The sequence below is a fragment of the Dipodomys merriami genome, unplaced genomic scaffold, assembly GCF_024711535.1.
Source record: "Dipodomys merriami isolate MVZ:Mamm:240054 unplaced genomic scaffold, mDipMer1.0.p SCAF_52, whole genome shotgun sequence".
NCBI lineage: Eukaryota > Metazoa > Chordata > Mammalia > Rodentia > Heteromyidae > Dipodomys > Dipodomys merriami.
The window spans coordinates 6,518,965-6,542,894 of NW_027206091.1; the positions used below are offsets into that span (position 1 = coordinate 6,518,965).

Consider the following 23,930-nt stretch of genomic DNA (forward strand, 5'->3'; position numbering starts at 1 on the left):
AGTCTGCGCTCGCGCGCCCTAGCGCCCGGCGGAAGGAGCGGGGGCGTCTGGACTACATTTCCCAGAAGCAGACCCTCCCGCGCCCCGACCCTCCGGGCGTGCAACGCCGGGCTCAGTGCTCCGCCAGGTGCGGCTTTGAGAGCGACGGCCGGGCCGGCCCCGGACTCCCGCTCCCGTGGTGCCTCGCGCGCGGCCGGCCCAGCCCCCGGCTCCCGCCGGCCCCGCGGCGGCGCTGGTTGTTGTCGAGAGCCGCCGAGCGGCCGGCGAGCCGCCCCGCTTCGCCCCTCCTCCCCTCCCCTCCCCCCGGCCCTGCGCACGGGCCGCCCCTCCCCCCGCCTCCCCGCTCCTCTCACGGTGCCAAGATGGCGGCGGCGGCGGGCGGCGGCAGTTGCCCCGGGCCTGGCTCCGCGCGGGGCCGCTTCCCGGGCCGGCCGCGGGGTTCGGGCGGGGGCGGGGGCCGCGGCGGACGCGGCAGCGGGGCCGAAAGAGTGCGGGTAACCCTGCGGCGCGGTGGCGCGGTGGGGCCCGGCGGGGCCGAACCCGGAGAGGACACGGCCCTACTCCGCTTGCTGGGATTCCGTCGGGGCCTGCGCCGGCTCCGCCGCCTGTGGGCCGGCCCGCGGGTTCATCGAGGCCGGGGCCGGGGTCGGGGCCGTGGCTGGGGCTCGGGCCGAGGCTGCGTGCCGGAGGAGGAAAGCAGTGACGGGGACACGGACGAGGAGGTGAGGCGGGGGTCGGCGCGTCCCCCGGCGGCGGGCGGGGCGGAGCCCGAAGGGGGCTTGCGGGGCTCCGGCGTATCTCGAAGGGTGGCGTGGGAAAGTGGGGGGGTATCGTCAGGGCCCGGACTCCCCCCCCCCTTCTCCTGCGGAAAGGAGCCCCAGGTTAGCGGCGGGGAAGGAGACGACCAGCTGCACCGATCTCTGGCCTCTGAGAGTAGACGGAGGAGCCCCTTGGCTGCAGCCGGGCAGGCATACTCCGGGGCAAGCATGCATGCCCCAAGTGTCCCGAGCTGATCCTTCTCAGAAGCAAAGCCAGGGCGGGAGAGGTGGGGTTGGGGCGGCCATAGGGGACTGCGTGCAAGACCCGCACTGGTTGACAGCAAGTAGCAGTAGCAGCAGAAGCAGCAGCTGCAGCGTGGCTTTTTCACCTGTAGGCTGCTTCTGCTTGGGCCTCATAACCTCTGACACATCCCCCCCAGTGCCTCAGTTCCTCCTCGGGTCTATGGTAGAGTGGTTAGAGGGGCTTCCTGGGGTAATCGGGGCTAAAGGGACACCACCCAAGGCAGAGTCTTGAGACTGGCCGACGGGATCTGAGTTCAGATCAGGAGATAATCCCTTGGCCATTACGGAAAGGCAAGGAGGTGTGGATGTGTTGCTTAGATATGATAACCTGAAGGTTCAGAGTGGACTCCATCTGATAAGCCATTGATTTCCCCCTACACACTCACATTCATACATACTCACTCCGGTGTCCTCATGCTCATTTTCCTGCAGGAAACAATGTCTGAAAGGGTGTGATTGGACATCCCACTTCTTGAGTTGGGCTCTGCCCTCTTTGTAGGGAGACCCCACTGTGTGTTTCTTCTGGCCTGGGAGCCACTGCTTGGTAGCCTGGCACTTAGAGATAGGACTTCAGAAAATGCTTTGTGCCACTGTCCCTGGGGAGAAGGCCCTAGTTTTTTTGTTTTGTTTTAAATCTCCCTTCAAACCTTTCAGTGAGCTTAATTCTCTTATAAATGAGCAGGGGTGCATTTAAGGGGAAGCTGGGGGATAGTTCCTCCAGACCAGAGTCCCCCACTGGAACCAAGGCCTGGGCACTGACTGCTGTTTCTCCCCTCCACCCTTGGTCCCCTAAATCAGGAGTTTCAGGGTTTTCATTCAGATGAAGATGTGGCCCCCAGTTCCCTGCGCTCTGCGCTCCGATCCCAGCGAGGTGAGTGATGGGGAAAACTGGACCTCTAGCTTTACAGGGATGTTGTTCTTGCCCTTTGTGTCAGCGCTCCCCTGTTCGCCTGGTCCCCCCCAGTTACTGAGCGTGCCTTGTGTTCAAAGTCCAGGCAAGGCTGGGTGGTGGGGAAAAAAAACAGAGACCCCCTTCTTGGCTCTGCAGGGCCAGCTTGACCCATCTCCCCACACCTATTCTCCTTTTTAGGTCGAGCCCCCCGAGGTCGGGGCCGAAAGCATAAGACGACCCCCCTTCCTCCTCCTCGCCTAGCAGATGTGACTCCTATCCCCCCAAAGACCCCTGCTCGGAAACGGGGTGAGGAGGGCACAGAACGGATGGTGCAGGCACTGACTGAACTTCTCCGGCGGGCCCAGGCACCCCCAGTCCCCCGGAACCGGGCATGTGAACCCTCAACCCCCCGTCGGTCTCGGGGACGACCCCCAGGACGGCCAGCAGGCCCCTGCCGGAAGAAGCAGCAAGCAGTAGTGGTAGCAGAAGCGGCTGTGACAATCCCTAAGCCTGAGCCCCCACCTCCTATGGTTCCAGTAAAACACCGAACGGGCAGCTGGAAGTGCAAGGAGGGACCTGGTCCAGGACCTGGCACTCCCAGGCATGGAGGACAGCCTGGGAGAGGAGGCCGTGGAGGCAGGGGCAGAGGCCGAGGCGGGCTTCCCCTCATGATCAAGTTTGTTTCAAAGGCCAAAAAGGTGAAGATGGGACAGTTGTCCTTGGGATTCGAATCAGGTCAGGGTCAAGGTCAACATGGGGAAAGCTGGCAGGATACACCCCAGAGAAGAGTTAAATCTGGACAGGAAGGGGGTCCTTGTTGGAAGAAGCAGGAGCAGAACCTGGAGGAGGAAGGAGAGGAGAAGAAAAAAGAAGCAGAGGGAGACAAAGAGCTGGCAGAGGAGAAGGAAGAGACAGCTATGGTAGAGGAAGAGGTGATGCTGGCCAAGGAAAAGGAAGAGGCGAAGCCATTGTCACCGCCCCTGACTCCTCCAGCTCCTGTACCACCACCTCCTCCTCCTCTTCCTCCTCCTCCTCCTCCTCCCCCCCCGCCCCCCCTTCCACCCCCCTCTTCAACTCCACCTCCACTTTGCCCTCCCCCCTCCTCAGCCTCTCCCCCTCCCCCACCCTCCTCTCCACTGCCTCCAGCCCCTGAGGAGCAGGAAGAGTCCCCTCCTCCTGTGGTCCCAGCTACCTGCTCTAGAAAGAGGGGCCGGCCTCCTCTGACTGCCAGCCAGAGGGCAGAACGGGAAGCTGCTCGGGCCGGGCCAGAAAGCACCTGTCCTCCCACTCCAAACCCCAGCACCACCGTAGGAGGCCCTCCAGAAGACAGTCCCACCGTGGCCCCCAAAAGTACCACTTTCCTGAAGAATATACGGCAGTTTATTATGCCTGTGGTGAGTGCCCGCTCCTCCCGTGTCATCAAGACCCCCCGGCGATTTATGGATGAAGACCCACCCAAGCCCCCAAAGGTGGAGGTCTCCCCTGTTCTGCGACCTCCCATTGCCACCTCCCCAGCTGCTCCCCAAGAACCACCACCGCCAGTCCCATCTCCACCGCGTGCCCCGACTCCCCCATCCACCCCAGTTCCACTCCCTGAGAAGAGACGGTCCATCCTGAGGGAGCCCACATTCCGCTGGACCTCACTCACCCAGGAGACGCCGCCTCCCCCGCCCGCCCCTCCCCCAGCCCCATCACCACCCCCTGCCCCTGTTGCTCCCTCCCGGAGGCCCCTACTCCTTCGTGCCCCTCAGTTTACCCCAAGTGAAGCCCACCTGAAGATCTATGAATCGGTGCTTACTACTCCCCTTGGGGCTCCGGAAGCCCCTGAGCCAGAGCCTCCTCCCGCTGACGACTCTCCCGCTGAGCCTGAGCCACGGGCAGTGGGCCGCACCAACCACCTCAGCCTTCCACGATTTGTCCCTGTGGTCACCACTCCTGTTAAGGCCGAGGTGCCTCCCCATGGGGTTCCTGCTCCAAGCAGTGGGCAGCAGCCCCTCCAAGCCCTGCAGCCCCAGCTCCTGCCCCAGCCACTGCCTCCACCGCAGCCCCAAGCCCAGCCACAGTTCCAGCTGCAGCCAGCCTCGCCATCACCGCAGCACACAGCCGTACTGGAGAAGGCCCGGGCCACAAGCCTGGGTTCGCCACCACTGTCTGGGGTGGAGGAGAAAATGTTCAGCCTTCTCAAGAGAGCCAAGGTGCAGCTGTTTAAGATTGACCAGCAGCAGCAGCAGAAAGTGGCGGCCTCAATGCCGGTGAGCATGGTGATGTGGCCAGGCCCCTGGACCTGGTCCTTGCAGCTGCCTCCCGGGACACTCGCAGTGCAGTCCTTCTTCATCCCCAGGACCCTGTGCTGCTGCTCCAGCCCTACCCCGCCCTGTGCTGTTCCTGTTGCCCCTGACCCTGTTTATTCCCCTACCAGCTGAGCCCTGGAGGGCAAATGGAAGAGGCTGTGGGGCCCATCAAGCAGGCCCCAGACAGAAGTGGTGTCAAGTCTGAAGATGAATCATTGGAAGCTAAGAGAGAGCGAGCATCGGTATGCAGTGAATGGGGGGGGGGTCCTCTGAGGAAGGCTGGCCACAGAAGCATGGGGAGCGGTCCCCCATGCATACTTCTGGTTTCTCCTCTCCAGGGCCCTGAGTCCCCTGTGCAAGGGCCCCGCATCAAACATGTCTGCCGCCATGCTGCTGTGGCCCTGGGTCAGGCACGGGCCATGGTGCCTGAAGATGTCCCCCGCCTCAGTGCCCTCCCTCTCCGGGACCGGCAGGACCTCGCCACCGAGGGTAGGGGGCTATGTCACGGGGACTGATGGCTGTCTGGTTTGGAAGAGGACCAAGAGCCAAGGAGATAGAGTTTGAGTGGTGGGTGGGCTGGAGCATTAGCTGTAGGTTTGACATGGCCAGAACTCGTGAGTGTGGGAAGTGTTGGTTGAGGGGAAGCAGGTAAGAGGTGGGACCCTGGTGGCCTCATGGCTCCATTTCTCATCTGCTGCAACAGATACATCGTCAGCGTCGGAGACTGAGAGTGTACCATCCGGGTCCCAGCCAGGAAAGGTGGAAGCAGCAGGCCCTGGGGGAGACTTGGAGCCTGCGGGGTCTGGAGGCGCCCTGGCCCACACACCCCGGCGCCCCCTGCCCTCCCACCATGGCAAGAAGATGCGGATGGCCCGCTGTGGGCACTGTCGGGGCTGTCTGCGTGTGCAGGATTGTGGGTCCTGTGTCAACTGCTTAGACAAACCTAAGTTTGGGGGCCCCAACACGAAGAAGCAGTGCTGTGTGTGAGTAGCTGCGGTACGGCCTCTTTCTTCCCCTTCCCTCCTGGCTTGTCAGCCTCTAGCCCTAGCCTCTCTTCCAGTCTCTCTTTCCCCCCTAAGAGCAGTGGGACTGGTATCCATGGAGAGCTTCCTCTCTTCCCCAGACCACAGTCCCCTTCCCTGGTGACATGCTGTTCCCCTCCCCAGATACCGGAAGTGTGACAAGATAGAGGCTCGCAAGATGGAGCGGCTGGCCAAAAAAGGTACCCAGGTTTAAGAAGCATTTGTTTATAAGGCCTCAGAAGAGGTGTGGTGCAGCAGAGGCCCCGCCCACTGCCTTTGCTCCCTGCCTCCCATCTCTGTAGCTGCACACTTCTGTCCTTGTCTCCCAAAAGCGCTTTCCTATGGCTTCCACCCTCCTCTGCTCCACTTCTTTCTGCCTTTCCTCTGTCCCAAGCATCCCGTGTCCGTGGCTGAGTTCAAATCCTACCAAGTCCCCTGTTCCCACAGGCCGGACGATAGTGAAGACGCTGTTGCCCTGGGATTCCGATGAATCTCCTGAGGCCTCCCCTGGTCCTCCAGGCCCACGCCGGGGGGCGGGAGCTGGGGGGCCCCGGGAGGAGGTGGGGCCCACCCCTGGGCCCGAGGAGCAGGACTCCCTCCTACTGCAGCGCAAGTCAGCCCGGCGCTGCGTCAAACAGCGGCCGTCCTATGATGTCTTCGAGGACTCAGACGACTCGGAGCCCGGGGCTCCTGCTCCACGGCGCCGGACTCCCAGAGAACATGGTGCGAACCACCGCTCAGCGCCTCTAGTTTGCTCTGCTGTGCTGGGGATGGAACCCAGGGCCTGGTACATTCTAGATGAATGCTATACCACTGAGACGCACTCTCCCAGTCTTGGGGCTCATTAGTCTCTTAAGAGTGGCTGAGGGCAGAGAAAGGGAACTGATGTGCCTGCTGCTCCCTGGGCTGGTTAAGCAGGGCTTAAAGGCCATCCTTGTGGTTGGTTAAGGAAGTCTGGGGCTGTAGAAGGAGGGGTAAGGCACCAAACTCTTCCTGTGTTTGCCTAGAGCTGCCTGTGCCAGAACCTGAGGAGCAGAGCAGGCCCCGCAAACCCACCCTGCAGCCTGTGTTGCAGCTCAAGGCCCGAAGGCGTCTGGACAAGGTCAGCACGGCCCACTCCGAGAACCCCCAGCCCCGTGTGAGGCGTGGCTCCTGCTCTCCAGGAGCTACCTGGCAAGTCAGGGTGACGGGCACACCCGCGTGCCGTGGTGTGTCCACACCTGAGCACAGGCCCGGGGGTGAGGCCCGCCCACCCTCCTCACCCACCCAAAAGCAGCGTGGGGTCTGGGCAAGAGGCAGGGCCCAGCAGGCTGGGGGTAGGGCGGCAGGATGGCTTTGCAGAGGGGATGGCGCTGGCAGCCTCTGAGCCACCCTCCTCCATCTCTAGGATGCTTTGGTCTCTGGCCCCTATGCTTCTTTTCCCAATGGCTGGACTGGGAAACAGAAGTCTCCTGATGGCGTGCACCGGGTCCGTGTGGACTTTAAGGTGTGTTGTGGGGGGCAGTGGTGTGCAGGGCCAGTTGGGAGGATTGTGTTCAGGCACTTTGTAACCAGGGTTTTGCAGATAACTTGGCACATGAAAGGAGGAAGTGGTTCAGATTGTAGTAAAAACTCAATGTATGGGGCTGGAAAGGTGGCTTAGTGGCAGAGTGCTTGCCTAGCATGCATGAAAACCTGGGTTCGATTCCTTAGTACCACATACACAGAAAAAGCTGGAACTGGCGCTGTGGTTCAAGGTAGAGTGCTAGCCTTGAGCAAAAGAAGCTCAGGGACAGTGCCCAGGACATGAGTTCAAGCCCCAGGACTGGCAAAAAAACAAAAACCTCAGTGCATATCCTACAAAATTAAACTAGATAGAAGGGATTGGGTTGGGAGGGATGGAGAAGGCTGGAAGCATTGACATTGAACAGGATGAATTATATTCATAAACAGCCTTGTTGAATGGCAACTTCTCTGTATAACTACTTAAAGATAACAAAGTGTGTTTTTCTTTTAAATGCATAGTGATAACTTGTGCTTTGGTTGTTTCTGAACCTGTTTTCTCTGCTCAGGAGGATTGCGACCTAGAGAATGTGTGGCTGATGGGTGGCCTGAGTGTGCTGACGTCCGTGCCTGGGGGGCCGCCAATGGTGTGCTTGCTGTGTGCCAGCAAAGGCCTCCATGAGGTTGGTACATAGCCCTTTCTTCACAGACTCCAAGTCAGTCTCTCTGAGCCCCTGACTGGCAGGCTGGGCTCTGTCATCTGGGTGTAATCCCCTGGCTTCCCAGCCTCACACTGTGCCATCATTTGCTTCCCTCACCCCACTCCACTCCTAGTTGGTGTTCTGCCAAGTCTGCTGTGACCCTTTCCACCCATTCTGCCTGGAGGAGGCGGAGAGGCCCCTTCCCCAGCATCACGACTCTTGGTGCTGCCGCCGCTGCAAATTCTGCCATGTCTGTGGACGAAAAGGTCGAGGATCCAAGGTTCAGGCACTGGGCCAGCCTGGGCGGGGAGGCCTGGCAGAGGGCTATCCATGGGCAGTAAGGTTGCATCGCTGTCTCTCCACCCTTGTCCCTCAGCACCTCCTAGAGTGTGAGCGCTGCCGCCATGCCTACCACCCAGCCTGCCTAGGGCCCAGCTACCCCACCCGGGCCACTCGAAGACGTCGGCACTGGGTGAGACTGGAGCCCTTGCCTGTTTGGTGTTGGGGTTATTAGCCTCTCTTCCTCCTCTCCTCCCCATCCCAGGGCCTGCTTAAAACCAGAGCTCTCAGCAGGGGAGGGCTGGGAGTGCTTTGAGAGTGTGACAAGAACAGCTCCCCCAAACTTCACTAGGCAAGATGTAGGCAGAGTCCAGCTTGAAATTCCACAGTCCCGGGCTCTGAGCTGAGGACCCCTTTGCCCTCTTGTCCCCCTCTTGCTCTCTTGTGTGTGTCTCACCCAGTCCCCTCCCCATCATTTGTTTCTCTGAGCCCTTTCTGGCCCATCTGTTGACATTGCCATGTTCCCCTAGATCTGTTCAGCATGCGTGCGCTGTAAGAGCTGTGGGGCGACTCCGGGCAAGAACTGGGACGTGGAGTGGTCTGGGGATTATAGCCTCTGCCCTAGGTGCACCCAGCTCTATGAGAAAGGTGGGACAGCACTGGGGGCGCAGGGGAGCAGGCCAGGCTCCCATTGGGGGCCTATGTGTGTGCATGTGTGTGTGCATGTATGTGTACGCATGTGCGTGTATGCATGTGCAGAGCTGGGGTTTGAAAGTCAGACTTGCTCTTGAGGCATGCCGCCAACCCTGTCTAGTGTATTGTAAACTGGACACAGAGCCTCAGAAGGGCATCTGGGGGTCAGGCTTGGAAGCCACCTGGTTGGTCTCTGAAGCCACTCCCAGAACCTCAAGTCTTCCCGGGGTGTTCCTTGTGTGTTGGAGCAGTGCACTTGGCAAGGCCCTGTGCATGGTAGGAGCACTGTTTAGTCCTCACTCGGCTTTTTGGAACTGGGAGGATGTAAGACAGGGTTGTGATGGGGGCACCCTTCAAGGTGTGCTTGATCTTTGAATGGGGCCCAGGGTAGGGCCCCATCTGACTCTTCCTACTTGGTCTCTTCCTCTAGGAAACTTCTGCCCAATTTGCACCCGCTGTTACGAAGACAATGACTACGAAAGCAAGATGATGCAGTGTGCGCAGTGTGACCACTGGGTGCACGCCAAGTGTGAAGGGCTCTCAGGTACAAGTGGGTCTCTGCCTGATGGGGGCTGCCCTGACCCTGGAGCGTGCACAGGTGACCACCCCAGGTGATCTGCCTGCTCGGGGCATCCTCATGCCCCCTGACTGCCTTCTTACCCAACTGTTGCAGACGAAGACTATGAGATTCTCTCTGGGCTGCCAGACTCCGTGCTCTACACATGTGGGCCGTGTGCAGGTGCCACACAGCCCCGATGGCGGGAGGCCCTGAGTGGGGCCCTTCAGGGGGGCCTGCGCCAGGTGCTCCAGGGCCTGCTCAGCTCCAAGGTGGCCGTCCCACTGCTGCTGTGTACCCAGGTCGGGGGGGGGGGCTCTGGGGCAGGTGGGGTGGCGCCGGGCTTGCTCTGCACCTGCTGCAGGCCATGCTGACTGTCTTCATTTGCAGTGTGGGCAGGATGGGAAGCGCCTGCACCCAGGAGCCTGTGGTTTGCAAGCTGTAGGTCAGCGCTTTGAGGAAGGCCACTACACGTCTGTGGTGAGTGGACGTGAGGTGGGGGAGTGGCGTGAGGAGTGGGCAGGGTGGGGTCCTGACAAAGCCTCTTACAGCACAGCTTCATGGAGGACATGGTGAGTGTCCTGACGAGGCGCGCAGAAGAAGGCGAGGCCCCCGAGCGTCGGGCAGGGGCTCAGGTGAAGGGGCTCCTGCTAAAGGTGAGCTCAGCGCTGAGTAGTCCTGGTGGGCAGAGAGGCTCACTCACTGTGAGTGATGAGAAGCCAGTTCTCATTTTCTTAACCCCTCCCCAGCTGCTAGAGTCTGCGTTCGGCTGGTTCGACGCCCATGATCCCAAGTACTGGCGACGGAGTACCCGGCTGCCAAAGTGAGCAGGGCTGGGGAGCAGCTGGGGCGTTGAGGAGTGAGGGCTAGCCCGGGATGAGGCGGGGCTGGGAGGCCAGAAAGGAGGGTGCGGGTGAATGTGGCTGGGGCAGCAGAGGCTGAGGCTGTGGAACCAGAGCTCACTTGCTTTACCTAGTGCCAGGTTGTTGTGGACGTGGTAGCGACAGTGAGCCAGTGAAGACTGTGCTCAGCTTAAAGAGCCCACGTTTGGGTGGCGACCCAGGCGGTCAGGGCAGAGGTGGCGAAACCCAGGAGGTGTTGCCACGCAAGTCACGAGCTGGAGGGGAGTTCCAGGCAGGGAGTGGAGCACATTCTTTGTGGAAGGGGGCACGAGAGGGTCGGGTTTGTTTGAGAGGAAGATTCCACGTGGACTGGTGGAGGCAGGTGCTGGGTGGGCAGGCCCCCTCCCAGCTGCTTTGGTGGACCATGGCAGGTGCTAACTTTGCCTGTCCACAGTGGAGTCCTCCCCAACGCGGTATTACCCCCATCCCTGGATCACGTCTATGCTCAGTGGAGACAGCAGGAACTGGAGACCCCAGAATCAGGGCAGCCTCCAGGGGATCCCTCAGCAGGTACTAGGAAGTGGGTGTTGGAAGCCAGCTCCTCTGAGATGGTAGGCCAGGTGCCCAGTGGTGACTCTTCCCTTCCTCGCTCCTTTCCAGCTGTGCAGGGCAAGGATGCAGCTGCGTTCTCACACTTGGAGGACCCTCGGCAGTGTGCGCTCTGCCTCAAGTATGGGGATGCTGACTCTAAAGTGAGTGTTCCCCCCGTGGAGCCCCTGGGGGAAGGAGGGGGACGAGGCTAGGGGGAGAGGGGCGAGGCCTTGTCTCCCCACCTCCATCCCGCCACTCCTCTGCTGCCCCCAGGAGGCGGGACGGCTCCTCTACATTGGGCAGAATGAGTGGACACACGTCAACTGTGCCATTTGGTCAGCTGAAGTATTTGAGGAGAACGACGGGTCCCTCAAGAACGTGCATGCCGCCGTGGCTCGGGGGCGGCAGATGGTGAGTGTGAGGCTGGACGTGTCCTTCCCCTGGGGGGTTAGTATCAGCAGCATTTCCCTTTTGTGCTCTTTGACCATAATCTGGGCCCACAGCCTAGGGGCTTTAGGTAGACTCTCTGCTTGAGCCCGTGCTGGTACTCTCCTCCACTGTAGCCCTCCTGTTGGGAGTGGTCCAGTTCAAATTCTTACTGTGTGGGGCCTGGACAGCACCCCAAGCTCTGACGAGTTGGATGGTGGGTATACTGGGCACAGGACATCTGTGAGGACAGAGTAGGGAAGATTGATGTGGAAGGAGCAAGTGCCACTCAGGACGCTCTCCCCACTCAACATGTGCACACAGCCCTCGAAGCTGGGGGCAGCGGTGCTGCCCAGGGCCAGGCCAAGGCCCAGGCTTCTCCAGCAGCAGCTCTTCCTCCCGCAGCGCTGCGAGCTCTGCCTGAAGCCCGGAGCCACGGTGGGCTGCTGCCTGTCCTCCTGCCTCAGCAACTTCCACTTCATGTGTGCCCGGGCCAGCTACTGCATCTTCCAGGATGACAAGAAGGTCTTCTGCCAGAAGCACACCGACCTCCTGGACGGCAAGGTGCGCCAGGCCCAGGGAGACCGTTGCCCTGTGTTCAGGCAGTGTCCACAGTCATTCCGTCCTCACCCACGGCCTTGCCTCCACTTGCCTCCCAGGAGATCGTGACCCCTGATGGGTTCGATGTTCTCCGCCGCGTATATGTGGACTTCGAGGGCATCAACTTCAAGCGAAAGTTCTTGACAGGGCTTGAACCTGATGCCATCAATGTGCTCATTGGTAAGCCACTTGTCCTCTACCACTCCTAACCCGCCAGCCTGCCTCCCCTCTCCTCGCCTCACCTCGTCTCATCTCTCTTCCCTCTCCTCTCCTCTCCTCTCCTTGGTCCTCAGGCTCCATCCGGATTGACTCCCTTGGCACTCTGTCTGACCTCTCTGATTGTGAGGGCCGTCTCTTCCCCATCGGCTACCAGTGAGGAGGGGCACTGCGGGGAAGGGGAGGAGTCATTGGGACCCCATCTTGGTTCTTAGTTACCCACTGCTCCTAACCCAAATGGTTCTATGCATGCCCATCAGGTGCTCCCGCCTCTACTGGAGCACAGTGGATGCTCGGAGGCGCTGCTGGTACCGGTGCCGGATTCTGGAGTATCGCCCGTGGGGGCCTAGGGAGGAGCCTGTCCACCTAGAGGCTGCCGAGGAGAACCAGACCATTGTGCACAGCCCCGCCCCATCCCCAGGTATGGCCCTGGGCTTGCCCTGTGAGCCTCCCTGCCCACACCCTCCTCCCAGAAACTGCAGAGCTGGCTTTGCTGGAAGGGCAGTAACAGAATTTACAGACCATGTCAGGGTGTGCCAGGGCATTTTATAGGAAGTGAAAGGAGAGTACCAGGCAGCCAGCCTGAGGCCAGTGAGGATAGGAGCAGCGCTCAAGGCTCCCTGACTTGGGGCTTGGAGGTTGGCGCATGCACCGCTGCCCTGTACTTGGGGGGCAGCTGTGTTCCAGCCAGGCAGGTAGTGAGTGCAGCACTGAGTGCGGCATGGCACGGTGCCCAGGGTGGGCTTGTTGCAGGCTTGGAAAGGATAGGTCATCACAGGACAGCCATGGGGCTTAGATGGCTGCTTCTGGCCTGGCTAGGCGCAAGTGGGCTGAGAGGCTCAGGAGAGCTTGTAAAACCTGGGCAGGGCAGGGCAGTGAAGTGCGCCCAGCACCCAGGACTGGTGGGTTCCTTTGATGTGGCATGTGAGAGCAGGTGAGGAAAGCCGGAGGACTGGCCAGGCTGCAGAGCAGGCCTGACTGTCGGTCCAGCCCGAGTGCAGTGGCCAGGCAGGGAGTGCAGGGACGTGGGTAAGTGGTATGGGGGCCCTGACGGAGGATTTTGGGGGAATTTCAGAGCTTGGGGCCTGGGCCAGACGCCATTGACTTCAAATGGGAGGCCTTGTTGGGGTGCTCCTCACCCCCAGTGTAATTGTCCTGCTTCTCCAGAGCCTGCAGATCATGAGGAATCCCCGCCAGATGCAGACACCCTCACCCCTGGAGCTGTCCAGCACCCATCACCCATCCTGAATCTGGATCCCCCCCTGCGGCTGGATGCCAGCAGCGCTCCTCCTCCAGCCCCCCGCTCCTTCTCAGGGGCTCGAATCAAAGTGCCCAACTACTCCCCCTCGCGGAGGCCCCTGGGAGGTGTCTCCTTTGGCCCGTTGCCGTCCCCTGGTGAGCCTAGGGGTGCATCCCCCCCCCCCAGGAGGGGGCCAGGAGGGAGGTAGGGGAGCTGCTGCCTGACACTGCCCTTTTCCCACAGGAAGCCCTTCTCTGACCCACCACATCCCCACAGTGGGAGACCTCGACTTCCCCGCTCCTCCCAGACGCGCTCGGCGGCCCAGCCCGCTGGCCCCCAGGCCCCCTCTGTCCTGGCGAGCCTCCCCTCCTCTGCGAGCCTCCCCTCCGCTCAGGGTGCCCACTCCTACCTCAGTCGTTTCGGCCCTCTCACCTACCTCAGGGGAGCTGGCTCCCCCTGGCCTGGCCCCATCTCCGCTGCCTCCCACCGAAGACCTGGGCCCGGACTTTGAGGACATGGAAGTGGTGTCAGGACTGAGTGCTGCCGACCTGGACTTTGCAGCCAGCCTGCTGGGGACCGAGCCCTTCCAGGAGGAGATTGTGGCCGCGGGGGCTGTGGGCAGCAGCCATGGGGGCCCCGGGGACAGCTCAGAAGAAGAGGCCAGCCCCACCCCTCGCTACATCCACTTCCCTGTGACGGTGGTGTCCAGCCCCGCCCTCGCCCCTGGCCCGATCCCTGGAACTCCCCGAATTGAGCAGCTGGATGGAGTGGATGACGGCACGGACAGTGAGGCCGAGGCAGTCCAGCAGCCCCGGGGCCAGGGCACACCGCCTCCAGGGCCCGGCATGGGCCGAGCTGGCACCCTGGGGGTCGCAGGGGACAGAGCCCGGCCGCCTGAGGACCTTCCTTCAGAAATCGTGGATTTTGTATTGAAGAACCTGGGGGGGCCTGGAGAGGGGGCTGCTGGTCCCAGAGAAGAGTCACTTCCCCCGCCACCTCCTCTGGCCAATGGTAGCCAGCCCTCCCAAGGCCTGCCCCCCAGCCCGGCCGACCCCGCCCGGACGTTTGCCTGGCTACCAGGGGCCCCTGGGGTCCGGGTGTTGAGCCTAGGCCCTGCTCCTGAGCCCCCCAAACCTGCCACCTCCAAAATCATTCTTGTCAACAAGCTAGGGCAAGTGTTTGTGAAGATGGCTGGGGAGGGCGAGCCCATGCCTCCCCCAGTAAAGCAGCCCCCTCTGCCCCCAATCATCCCCCCCACCGCCCCCGCCTCCTGGACTCTGCCCACAGGGCCCCTGCTCAGCGTGCTGCCGGTGGTGGGTGTGGGGGTGGTGCGCCCCGCACCACCCCCACCCCCACCCCCAACCCCACTCACACTGGTGTTCAGCAGTGGGCCCCCCAGCCCACCGCGCCAGGCCATCCGCGTTAAGAGGGTGTCCACCTTCTCGGGCCGCTCCCCTCCCGCACCTCCCCCCAACAAGACCCCCCGGCTGGACGAAGAGGGGGAACCCTTGGACGATGCCCCTCAAGTTCCTGGGCTTGGGAGCAGTGGGTAAGCAAGTCGGCTGAGGTGGGAGCGGCGAGGGAGGGCAGGGGGCGCACGGCAGCTCAGCTCAGTCCCGTGGCTCCTCCGCTAGGTTCAGTCGAGTGAGGATGAAGACGCCCACAGTGCGGGGGGTGCTCGACCTGGACCATTCTGGGGAGGAGAGCCCAGGGTGAGTGGCCGGGCCCCGCTCCTTGTGTGTCCCCGGGGACCCCTGTTCTTCTGCTACCTCACGTCTCTCCTTGCAGGTCCCTCCAGGAACGCTCCCCTTTGCTGCCACTGCCAGATGGGGGCCCCCCGCAGGCCCCGGAGGCCCCCTCAGACCTGCTGCTCGAGTCCCAATGGCACCACTACTCAGGTAAGCCCACCTTCCTGCCTCACCACCTTCCGCACTTGGTCACACTCACACCCCAAAACCACGCAGGACCAAGGCCCGTCGGAGACTGGACGCTAGTCACTGAGCTAGCCCGTGACACAGGCAGACAGACGATGACATCCGGCTCCTGTGCCTCTGAGCCCGTGCGGCCCACCTGAGGGCCTGGGAACGCTCAGACCTGGCCTGCAGGGTTGGGGGTAGCAGCGCTACCCAGGGCACCCAGAGAGATTCCTCTATCTGGGGGTGGGACAGATGAACAGGAGCACCCCAGAGGGTCAGGGCAGAGGTGGTCAGCTGCCTTCAGACCCCACAGGTTCCAGGTGGGGGGGGGTGAGGAAGATGCTGAGAGTGTAGTTGGCATCATAGCGTGGGCTGTGGTTGCTGAGGCGCCCTGGGCGTTGGAGAAGAGGGGCAAAGTTGGCTGGCTCAGCAGGCTGGGGTACAATCCCATCCCAGTGCGTAGTGCTGAGCTGTGACTGAAGAAGCAGACTGCACTGTGCAGGGCAGGGACAGCCTGGAGGGGTGGTGGTGACCCCATGGAGTTGGATTGGATGTCCCTAATGCAGCCCACAGCGGGGGCTGTCCAAAGAAGTGTGCTCAGTGGGGTCCCACAGTCAGCAGCCGCATCTACACAGCCTGTTCTCCTCCATGACCCTACACCGTCCTTGCTCTTCTGGCCGGGCCCTCGCTATCCACCATGTGCCAGGGCCTTGGCCTTCATTCCATGTCTCCTCCCTCTCGCTCCTGGCTTCAGGCCTCTAAATCCTGACTCCAGTCCTAACCAGTCCCTGGACTTGGGGCCCCTGGTTCTGCTGCCTCCACCAGCAAGGTTGCACTCAGCATGTCCCCACCTGAGGCCTTGACCTTCACCCCAGACTTGTTATCCTTTGCCCTGGCCTTCACGGTCAGTGGTAGTTGTTCCCCTTGTCCGTTCAAGGTTGTCCTTGTCCTTGCCTGCCACACCCACACTCCTGCAGCCAATGCTGGCTGTTCCGTCTAAACTGTACTCCCTAAGCTGGGCATGGCACATGCCTGTAGCTCCTCTGGAGACTGAGGCAGGCAGATTGAGGTCAGCCTGGGCAACATAAGATCCTGTCTCTGTGAACTCCAAAGAAATTCCTTTAAGTAACCTATATAGTGTCTATTGTGTTCTTGGATCCATTTGGGTGCGTCTATACATTTGTAATAGATTTGTAACATAGGAATGTACCCTGTATAGCCCTGAGGGTTGCTTCGACAGTAGAGGGCTTGCCTGGCACACAAAGGACCCTAGGTTTAATCCCTAGCACTATAGGAAAAGAATTTCAGTGCCTCCACAAAAACACATGGAGAAGAGCTGTAATCCGTGAGGAAGACCAGTAGCAGACAGATAGGGTTAGGGATAGACTGGGTTTGAGGGAGTGTCAGTTGGTGTGACCTGCAGTACTGTGGCACTGTGCTTCTGAAACTACTTTGTGGCGCTAGGAGGTGATGTGCCTATTCTTCCCTGATGATTGTGCCTAGGTGAGGCCTCCAGCTCAGAGGAAGAGCCTCTGTCCCCGGAGGACAAAGAGAACCTGGCTCCCAAGCGTGCCGGCCCGCACCTGCGCTTCGAGATCAGCAGTGAGGACGGCTTCAGCGTGGAGGCCGAGAGTTTGGAGGGTGAGTGGGGGGGGGGGGGTGGCTGAGAGGGAAAGTGTCCCATTGACCTTGGGCTGACCCTGCTCTGGTCACACCCTCACCCCAGGGGCCTGGAGAGCTCTTATTGAGAAAGTGCAGGAGGCCCGAGGGCATGCACGCCTCCGCCATCTTTCCTTCAGTGGTAAGTGGGCTTCCCCCTCGGGTGCCTGGGTGATCCCCAAGGGCAAGGCAGGGCCTCCACCCTCCCTTTGTCCTCCCCACTCCTCTCAGGAATGAGTGGGGCCAGGCTCCTGGGCATCCACCACGATGCTGTCATCTTCCTGGCCGAGCAGCTGCCCGGGGCTCAGCGCTGCCAGCACTACAAGTTCCGCTACCACCAGCAGGGAGAGGGCCAGGAGGAGCCACCCCTAAACCCCCACGGGGCTGCCCGCGCTGAGGTCTATCTCCGGTGAGAAGTTGGGGAACCCCATGGGAATGAAATCTAGACAGAAGCCAGGTGACAATAGCTCAGGCCTCTTGTCCTAGGTATCAGCAGGATCTGAGGATCTTGGCTTGAAGCCAACCCGGGGAGGAAAAGTCTTGAGATTCTTACCTTGAATTAACCACAAAAGGCAGGAAGTAGAGCTGTGGTTCAAGTGGTAGAGTGCTATCCTTGAGCAAAAAAGCTCAGGGAAGCAGGGCGCTAGTGGCTCACGCCTGTAAGCTACTCAGGTGGCTGTGATCTGAGGATCGAGGTTTCAAAGCCAGCCCGGGGAAGGAAAGGCCTTGAGACTCTTCGTCTCCAATAAACCACCAGAAAACCGGAAGTGGCAGTGTAGCTCAAGTGATAGAGCGCTTGCCTTGAGCTGAAGAGGTGAGGGCAAGCTCCTAGGACCACAGTTTAGGCCCCACGACCGACCCAAAAGAAAAAGAAAAAAGAAAATAGACCAGTTGTTTCTAGAGGCACGTGGCAAGCAAGCGCCCCACCCAGTCCCCCTCAGCCAGGTGTTAGCAGCAAGTGGGGCCTGGGTCAGAGTGGGCAGGCATCATCTCCCTGAAGGACAAGCTGTGACCCTCCCTCCTTCCTTCCCTTCTGCAGGAAGTGTACCTTTGACATGTTCAACTTCCTGGCCTCTCAGCACCGGGTGCTCCCCGAGGGGGCCACCTGCGATGAGGAAGAGGATGAAGTGCAGCTCAGGTCCACCAGGTGTGGAGGGCAAGCTGGGGTGAGAGGGTTCTCAGGCAGGTGGGCGGGGTGCAAGGGCACCATCCCTGGAGACAAGCCTATGACACTGCCGTCCGCCACCAGACGTGCCACCAGCCTGGAGTTGCCCATGGCCATGCGTTTTCGCCACCTCAAGAAGACGTCCAAAGAGGCTGTGGGGGTCTACCGGTGAGTAGGCTTGGGTGAGTGGACAGATGCCCTGTGGAAGGCTGCCCAGTGGCCGCCCTGCCTCCTGAGCGCCACTTCCCCCCCCCCCCCCCCCATCCTGCAGGTCGGCCATCCATGGGCGAGGCCTGTTCTGCAAGCGCAACATCGACGCTGGCGAGATGGTCATTGAGTACTCGGGCATCGTCATCCGTTCCGTGCTGACGGACAAGCGGGAGAAGTTCTACGATGGCAAGGTGGGCACCCCCAGCCAGTGGGGGCATGGGGTGCGTGGCAGGTGGGTCTGCCGGGCAGCGCCTCATCTCCGCGCCCATCCCCTAGGGCATTGGGTGCTACATGTTCCGCATGGATGACTTCGACGTGGTGGATGCCACAATGCATGGCAACGCTGCCCGCTTCATCAACCACTCGTGTGAGCCCAACTGCTTCTCGCGCGTCATCCACGTGGAGGGTCAGAAGCACATTGTCATCTTCGCCCTGCGCCGCATCCTGCGTGGGGAGGAGCTCACGTACGACTACAAGTTCCCCATCGAAGATGCCAGCAACAAGCTGCCCTGCAACTGCGGTGCCAAGCGCTGCCGCCGCTTCCTCAACTGACAAGAAGCTCGCCGTGGCTCCAGTCCTCCCAGAGTGCCTCACTCCTCCCTCCTGCTCAGGGCGGAGTGGGGCACCCCGGCCGGGCCCTGCGTCCACCCCACCAGGCTACCCAGCCATCACCCCCTTCCCGCCCTGGGGACCCAGGATGTAGATACTGTACAAAGGTTTCTAAATCCCTTCTTTTCTATGCACTTTTTTTATTTAAGAGGGGGGGCTTCCAGGTGGGAACCCCTCACAATAAAGTCTGTCAATGTTTGGAGAGGTGATAGTCTTCCCTCGTGTGTGAACTCCCACTTTCCACCCCACACCCATCCGGACCAGGGAAGTCCATCAGCCCTAAAGGTGAGGCCAGCAGGCAGAATTCCAGCCCAAGCCTCTGCTTATGTGGAGCACTGAGTGCCTGGGGGCGGGGCCTCAGCCCTGGGGCACTCACAGATCATCTGCACTTCTGGGAAAGGAGGCTGGGTCTCTACCCCATTAGGATTGTGCTTCCTCTAGTGTGATTGCATAGTACCTTTGCTGGCCCCACATGGGCCAGCTGTGTGCCCAGCCGACCCAGAGCTACCACCATTTCTGTCAAGGCCCTCAGGATGGCAGTGAGCAGGCAGAGATGGGAGCAGGCAGCAGGTGTTGAATGCTGCCCCAGGCTCAGTGCCAGACACCTGCCAGCTGGGGAAGGTGAAGAGACGGGTGAAGGGAGGAAGGCCATCCAGACATAACCGGTCTTTCCCATTAACACTTGGTTAGGAGTGGATCCAGTGTTCCACTCTGGTTGAGTTACAGTGGTGTAGGTATGGACGATTCCTCCAGCTAGGGCAGGTCTGGGGATGGAAGCCCCTGAGCCCCTTTGCCTGTGGGCCTCAAGCCTCAGCCATGGAGCAAGAGGACAGCCGCCACAATCATGAGGGGGAGTACCCATCACCAGGGGCAGAAGAAAGTGGCAGAATCCTTGCTTTGAGTTACTCTGAGACTGGAATTCTGTATGGTCACGAGAAGACCTCTCTGGAAGGGGTGGGCTCCTGCACAGTCCTGCCCTTACCCCATCCACCCTGACTACCATACACAGGCTTTCTCCTGCACCCCGAGCCGACCAGCAACTCTGCTGCTCTGTGCACTCCTGGCAGGAGTCGGGCCTGTGGTGAGCTGCCACCAGAGCTACACAGCTGTCTAGTGGGAGATGCTGGCTCCCGTGGGGCTGCCGAGCCCCGCCCCATCCAGCGGGCCACGCCCCCTAGATGCGCCCATCCTATCAGCGTACAGCCCAACCTCCCCTTTCCCACGAGGCCCCTTCCCTTTAGCTAATCAGTGCGGGTCTTGCGCACCAGGCACCTCCCACGCCCCTATTGACTACTTAAAAGAGCTGCCCCTTAGCACGAGGCCGGGCCAGGGCCATCGGTCTTAGCGCTCTACCTCCGGAGCAAGACATCCTCTTCATACCCCCCACATCGCCTCCTCCGCCTCTGTCACCTCCTTTTCCACCATCACCCTGCCTTACCACTAGGATTTAGGCATAAACGCCCCACCTGAGCCAGGAGGCGGCCTAAAGAGTTGTAGGCAGCTGCAGCAGCATCTGTTGTCAGGGTACCAGCACTGATATAGCTGCGGTACTGGGAGGCTTCCTGCACTGTGGCCACCTGGAGGAAGATTCTGGGTCCCATCTGGAGAGGCCTGCAACCTAGGGGGCCGTGTCCACAGGATTTCTACCCATACCACCTTGGTCCCAACTTTCCAGGGCACCCAGGTGAAAGAAGGAAGTCGTAGATGTGGGAGACACAGAATTCCACGGTCCCTTTGGAAGTCTAGCCCAAGGCTTTGAGATGATTGAGGAAAACTTGGGGTCCAGACTGCAGATTCGGCTCATCACTGTATCCTCATATAACTTCTCTTCCTCCCTTTTCCATTCCCCAAATTCTCATAGGGCTAATATGGAGAATCCATTTAGGTGAGAGGATCACTTGAGCCAGCCTGTGTCGTGGTCCCCTCCCCCCAAGACAAAGGAAAAGGAAAGAAGAGAAGACTTTGTAAAACAGCTCCTGACATGAAGTCAATGTGTCCCAGCTCAAGATAGTGGGATTCAAAGACCCCGCCCTCCTCAATGAAGGCTCCTGCTTGACCCCCAGCCCCCTCCGCCTCCCATGCTTATCACACCCAGGCAGATCCCCCAGGAGTATGAGACAGAAAAGCTGAGCTCTCCGACAGGAAGGCAACCCCAGCCCACCAGTACAGATCTGGACTCAAGCCTCTTCCATACCTGGTGTGAATTTCCTCTCTCACCCTTTTTGTCAGCTGTGAAGATGGAAGGAAATTACAGCCCACAGGCAGGCAACAACAAAGCCCTACTGGAGACAGGGAATTTTATTAGGAGAGGGTTGGTGGGAGATGGTCCCTGTGTTGAACAGATTATAGGATGGAGTCCTGGAGTGAGGGGAAGTTGAGGCTGGAGAGTAAGGTGAACACTGGGAAGGGGTCCTGGGCCAGGAACATCTATGTCTCTCAGGCAAGGAGCTAGAGTCTCAGAAGCGGCCATGGCGGTGGTCTGGAGAATGCCGGCGGTTCCTTTCTCGGGGACGGTGGCCAGCGTGGGTCCGTGGGGGTGATCTGGGGCCAGAGGTGGAGAAAGCTGTGTTAGGATGGCTGGCAATGAAGCAAAGATGTCCCAGGCTTGACTCCTCTTTGCTCTGCTCTGGGATAGGATGAGGTAGATATTAATGTATCTAGACCCCAGATCATCTTAGGAGAGGTATTGGGGGGATCCAACTTGGAGTTGGAAACCCAGGGGTTCCATTTGGTTTGGGGGTTGAGACAGGTGAGGATCTTTTTTTTTTTTTTTTTTTCCATTCATGGGGCTTGAACTCATGACTTGGACACTGTCTCTAAACTTTTTTTTTTTTTTTTTGGTTGGCCATGGGGCCCGAACTCTGGGCCTGGGCGTTGTCTCTCAGCTCTTCAACTCAAAACTAGCGCTCTACCACTTGAGCCACAGCACCACTTCCAGCTTTTTCTGCTTATGTGGTGCTAAAGAATTGAACCCAGGGCCTCATGCATTCGAGGCAGGCACTCTACCACTGAGCCACCTTCCCAGCCCTCCCTAAACTTTGTTACTCAAGGCTAGCACTAAACCACTTTGAACAACAGTGACACTCCCATTTTCTGGTGGTTCACAGGAGCTAGGTCTCATGGACTTTCCTGCCCAATTTGGCTTTGAACTGTGACCCTCAGATCTCAGCCTCCTGAGTAGCTAGGCTTATAGGCATGAGCCACTAGTGCCTGGCAGGAATATTCTTGGGAAAGAGTCAGGTGACAATTATCTTAGAGAATATGAGATTTAAGGCCTAAGACATCTTGGGATCAGGAACTGGTGATTCATGCCTATAATTCTAGCTACTCATGAGGCTGAGATCTGAGGACTGAGGACTGTGGTTCCAAGCCACAGGCAGGAATGTCCATGAGACTCTTATTGCCAATGAACTAGCAAAAAGCTGGAAGTGGAAGTGTGGCTCAAGCAGTAGAGCACTCAGACTTAAGCAGAAAAAAACAAGTGATAAGCGCAATGCCCTGAGTTCAAGCCTTGGTACCAGCACAAAACAAAAGATATCTTGGGTAGTCTGGTTCTGAGGTACCTGCGCCTGGGCCCCCTGCCATACAGCTGCCGGCGCAGGTTCCGGGATATCGGTCGAAGGTGCATGAAATTACAGAAGCCACCACGGGTACATTCCCTAAGAAGAGGGTAGACCACTGTCACTGACAGCCTCAAGAGTCTGCAACTCCGTGCACCCCCTCCCACCCCTGCACAGCCATACCCCATCTCATACTGACGGCAGCATGACTCCCGGAAGTCAGTGACAGGAGACAGTTCAGCATGTACAGCCTGTCCATTGAACCAACGGTTATTGAGTTCAGCCACTGCCCGATCTGCATCTTCTTCTCGCCGGAACTAAGGAGAAAGTGAGTCAGAGAAAACTGAGGAGCTCAAGATCTTCAGGGAAATAGCCGTCTTAGCCTTGGATGGTGAGATCTCAGTGGTGATCAACAGAACACTTCTGAGCTCTAAAGCGGGAAGGAAGGGGAGGACAGTAGCACCTTAACGTAGACATTGCCCACGAGGTGGTCCCCCAGGTTGTCACACACATTCATCTCCTCAATCTCTCCATACTTCTCCTGCAGTTCTGTGAACACTTCCTGCAGAAGGCGAGGAGGAAACTCAGCTCAGCTCCTAGAGCATAGGAAAGCCAGTTTACCCCTTCCAGCCCTCACCTCAAAGAAGTTATCATAATGCTCCTGCACCTCCACGTCGCTCACATGACCTGGAAGAGGAATGCAGGTTGGAATCGGGATGGGAAGATGGCCCAGGCTTGCTGGGGACTGTCCATCCTGCCCTCCCTGCCTCCCTTCCTTTTACTCACAGTGGGATCCGTCTGCAGTCTGGGCCGTGTTCTGTGGATTCCGGTATAGGTTGAGCAGCACTATGGTCTGAACAGAATTTAAAGGGGTAGGGCCTGAGCTCAGAGTGGGGTAGGCTTGCCCTTAAGAATTGGGAAGACCAGGAGACCTTGGGGTCCTGACCAATGCACTAGGCAAAGAGAACTCTACACTTAGGTCCCATTAGAAAGTAGCCAGGGCTGGGCACTGGTGGCTCACGCCTGTCATTGTAGCTACTCAGGAGGCTGAGGAGCAAGGTTCGAAGCCAGCTCGGACGGGAAAATGCATGTAACTCTCATCTCCAACTAATCACCAAAAAAGCCAGAAATGAAACTGTGGTTCAAGGGATAGAACGCTAGCCTTGAATAAAAAAGCTCAGGGGCAATGCATAGGCCCTGAGTTCAAGCCCCAGGGATGGCACGCACGCACGCGCGCGCGCACACACACACACACACACACACACACACACACACACACACACACGGGGGGTGGGGGGGGAGAAGCAGCCAACTGGTGGTAGGATAACTATAGAAACCAGAAAAGGCGGAACCTAGGGATGATGGACAGGTAAAGGGGAAGCCTAAATGGGATGGACCTTAAACCCCGGAAAAGGCGGGACCTCGAGGTGATGGACAGCTGAAAGGGAAACGCCAGGAGGCGTTAACCCGCAGGAGGAAGCGCCGGCCGCGCGTCTCACCTGGCTGAAAGTCGGTTTGTTGTGAAGCCGGGAGCACCGGTCCCCGTGCCGGCAGGCCCCGATCTTAAAGTAAAAAGAGCAGTTAACCCTGGAAAAGGTGCAAAGATAAGAGCTTGAAAACTGAGGGCCGGAGAGGCCGGACACCCCAAGAAACACTACCCCTAACCCCCCCACCACTGGGGTCAAGTGTCCTGACTTCCCGGGGAGGTCACTCCCTGCACCCGTTCTCACTTGTCCTTCTCAGTCCCGAATATCGAAGCTAAATATTCAGCCATGTTGATCCGGACCACCCCCAGCACACACACTCGCCTGCTCCTGACGTCACTTCCGTTGCCTCGGAGCACTGGGAAATGTAGTTTGTTGGCATTGCTTTCCGAGTCACCATCCACCATCACGTGCTTCGAGACTCGCTACTGCGCG

The 23,930-nt window shown here is 59.6% G+C and overlaps 2 protein-coding genes across 4 annotated transcripts; one reads left to right on the forward strand and one right to left on the reverse strand.

The window, feature by feature from the left end:
• The first annotated feature begins 362 nt into the window (after positions 1–362).
• On the forward strand, positions 363–18,651 carry Kmt2b (lysine methyltransferase 2B). Of its 2 annotated transcripts, XM_069998632.1 has the most exons (37): positions 363–722; positions 1,860–1,932; positions 2,152–4,205; positions 4,373–4,486; positions 4,583–4,733; positions 4,948–5,227; positions 5,411–5,466; positions 5,714–5,989; positions 6,274–6,368; positions 6,654–6,752; positions 7,318–7,431; positions 7,583–7,729; positions 7,826–7,921; positions 8,259–8,376; positions 8,852–8,965; positions 9,095–9,279; positions 9,368–9,457; positions 9,529–9,633; positions 9,727–9,800; positions 10,274–10,389; positions 10,480–10,571; positions 10,684–10,821; positions 11,242–11,400; positions 11,496–11,616; positions 11,730–11,808; positions 11,913–12,073; positions 12,820–13,047; positions 13,136–14,441; positions 14,527–14,604; positions 14,681–14,790; positions 16,312–16,449; positions 16,535–16,609; positions 16,699–16,876; positions 17,507–17,614; positions 17,717–17,800; positions 17,904–18,033; positions 18,119–18,651. In XM_069998632.1, the coding sequence occupies exons 1-37, from the start codon at positions 363–365 to the stop codon at positions 18,392–18,394; spliced, it is 8,178 nt and encodes a 2,725-aa protein (XP_069854733.1). In that variant the 3' UTR covers positions 18,395–18,651. The 2 variants fall into 2 exon arrangements, with proteins under 2 accessions (XP_069854733.1, XP_069854734.1); XM_069998633.1 differs by lacking the exon at positions 1,860–1,932 and having other exon boundaries at positions 643–722.
• Positions 18,652–20,731: 2,080 nt separating this feature from the next.
• Positions 20,732–23,840, reverse strand: U2af1l4 (U2 small nuclear RNA auxiliary factor 1 like 4). 2 transcript variants are annotated; one of them, XM_069998635.1, is made up of 8 exons: positions 23,742–23,840; positions 23,511–23,598; positions 22,798–22,864; positions 22,649–22,698; positions 22,475–22,573; positions 22,207–22,328; positions 22,015–22,110; positions 20,732–20,992 (listed from the first exon to the last, which is right to left on the reverse strand). In XM_069998635.1, exons 1-8 carry the CDS (start codon positions 23,783–23,785, stop codon positions 20,908–20,910), a joined length of 651 nt encoding a protein of 216 aa, XP_069854736.1. In that variant the 5' UTR covers positions 23,786–23,840; the 3' UTR covers positions 20,732–20,907. The 2 variants fall into 2 exon arrangements, with proteins under 2 accessions (XP_069854736.1, XP_069854735.1); XM_069998634.1 differs by having other exon boundaries at positions 22,195–22,328.
• Positions 23,841–23,930: the final 90 nt, after the last annotated feature.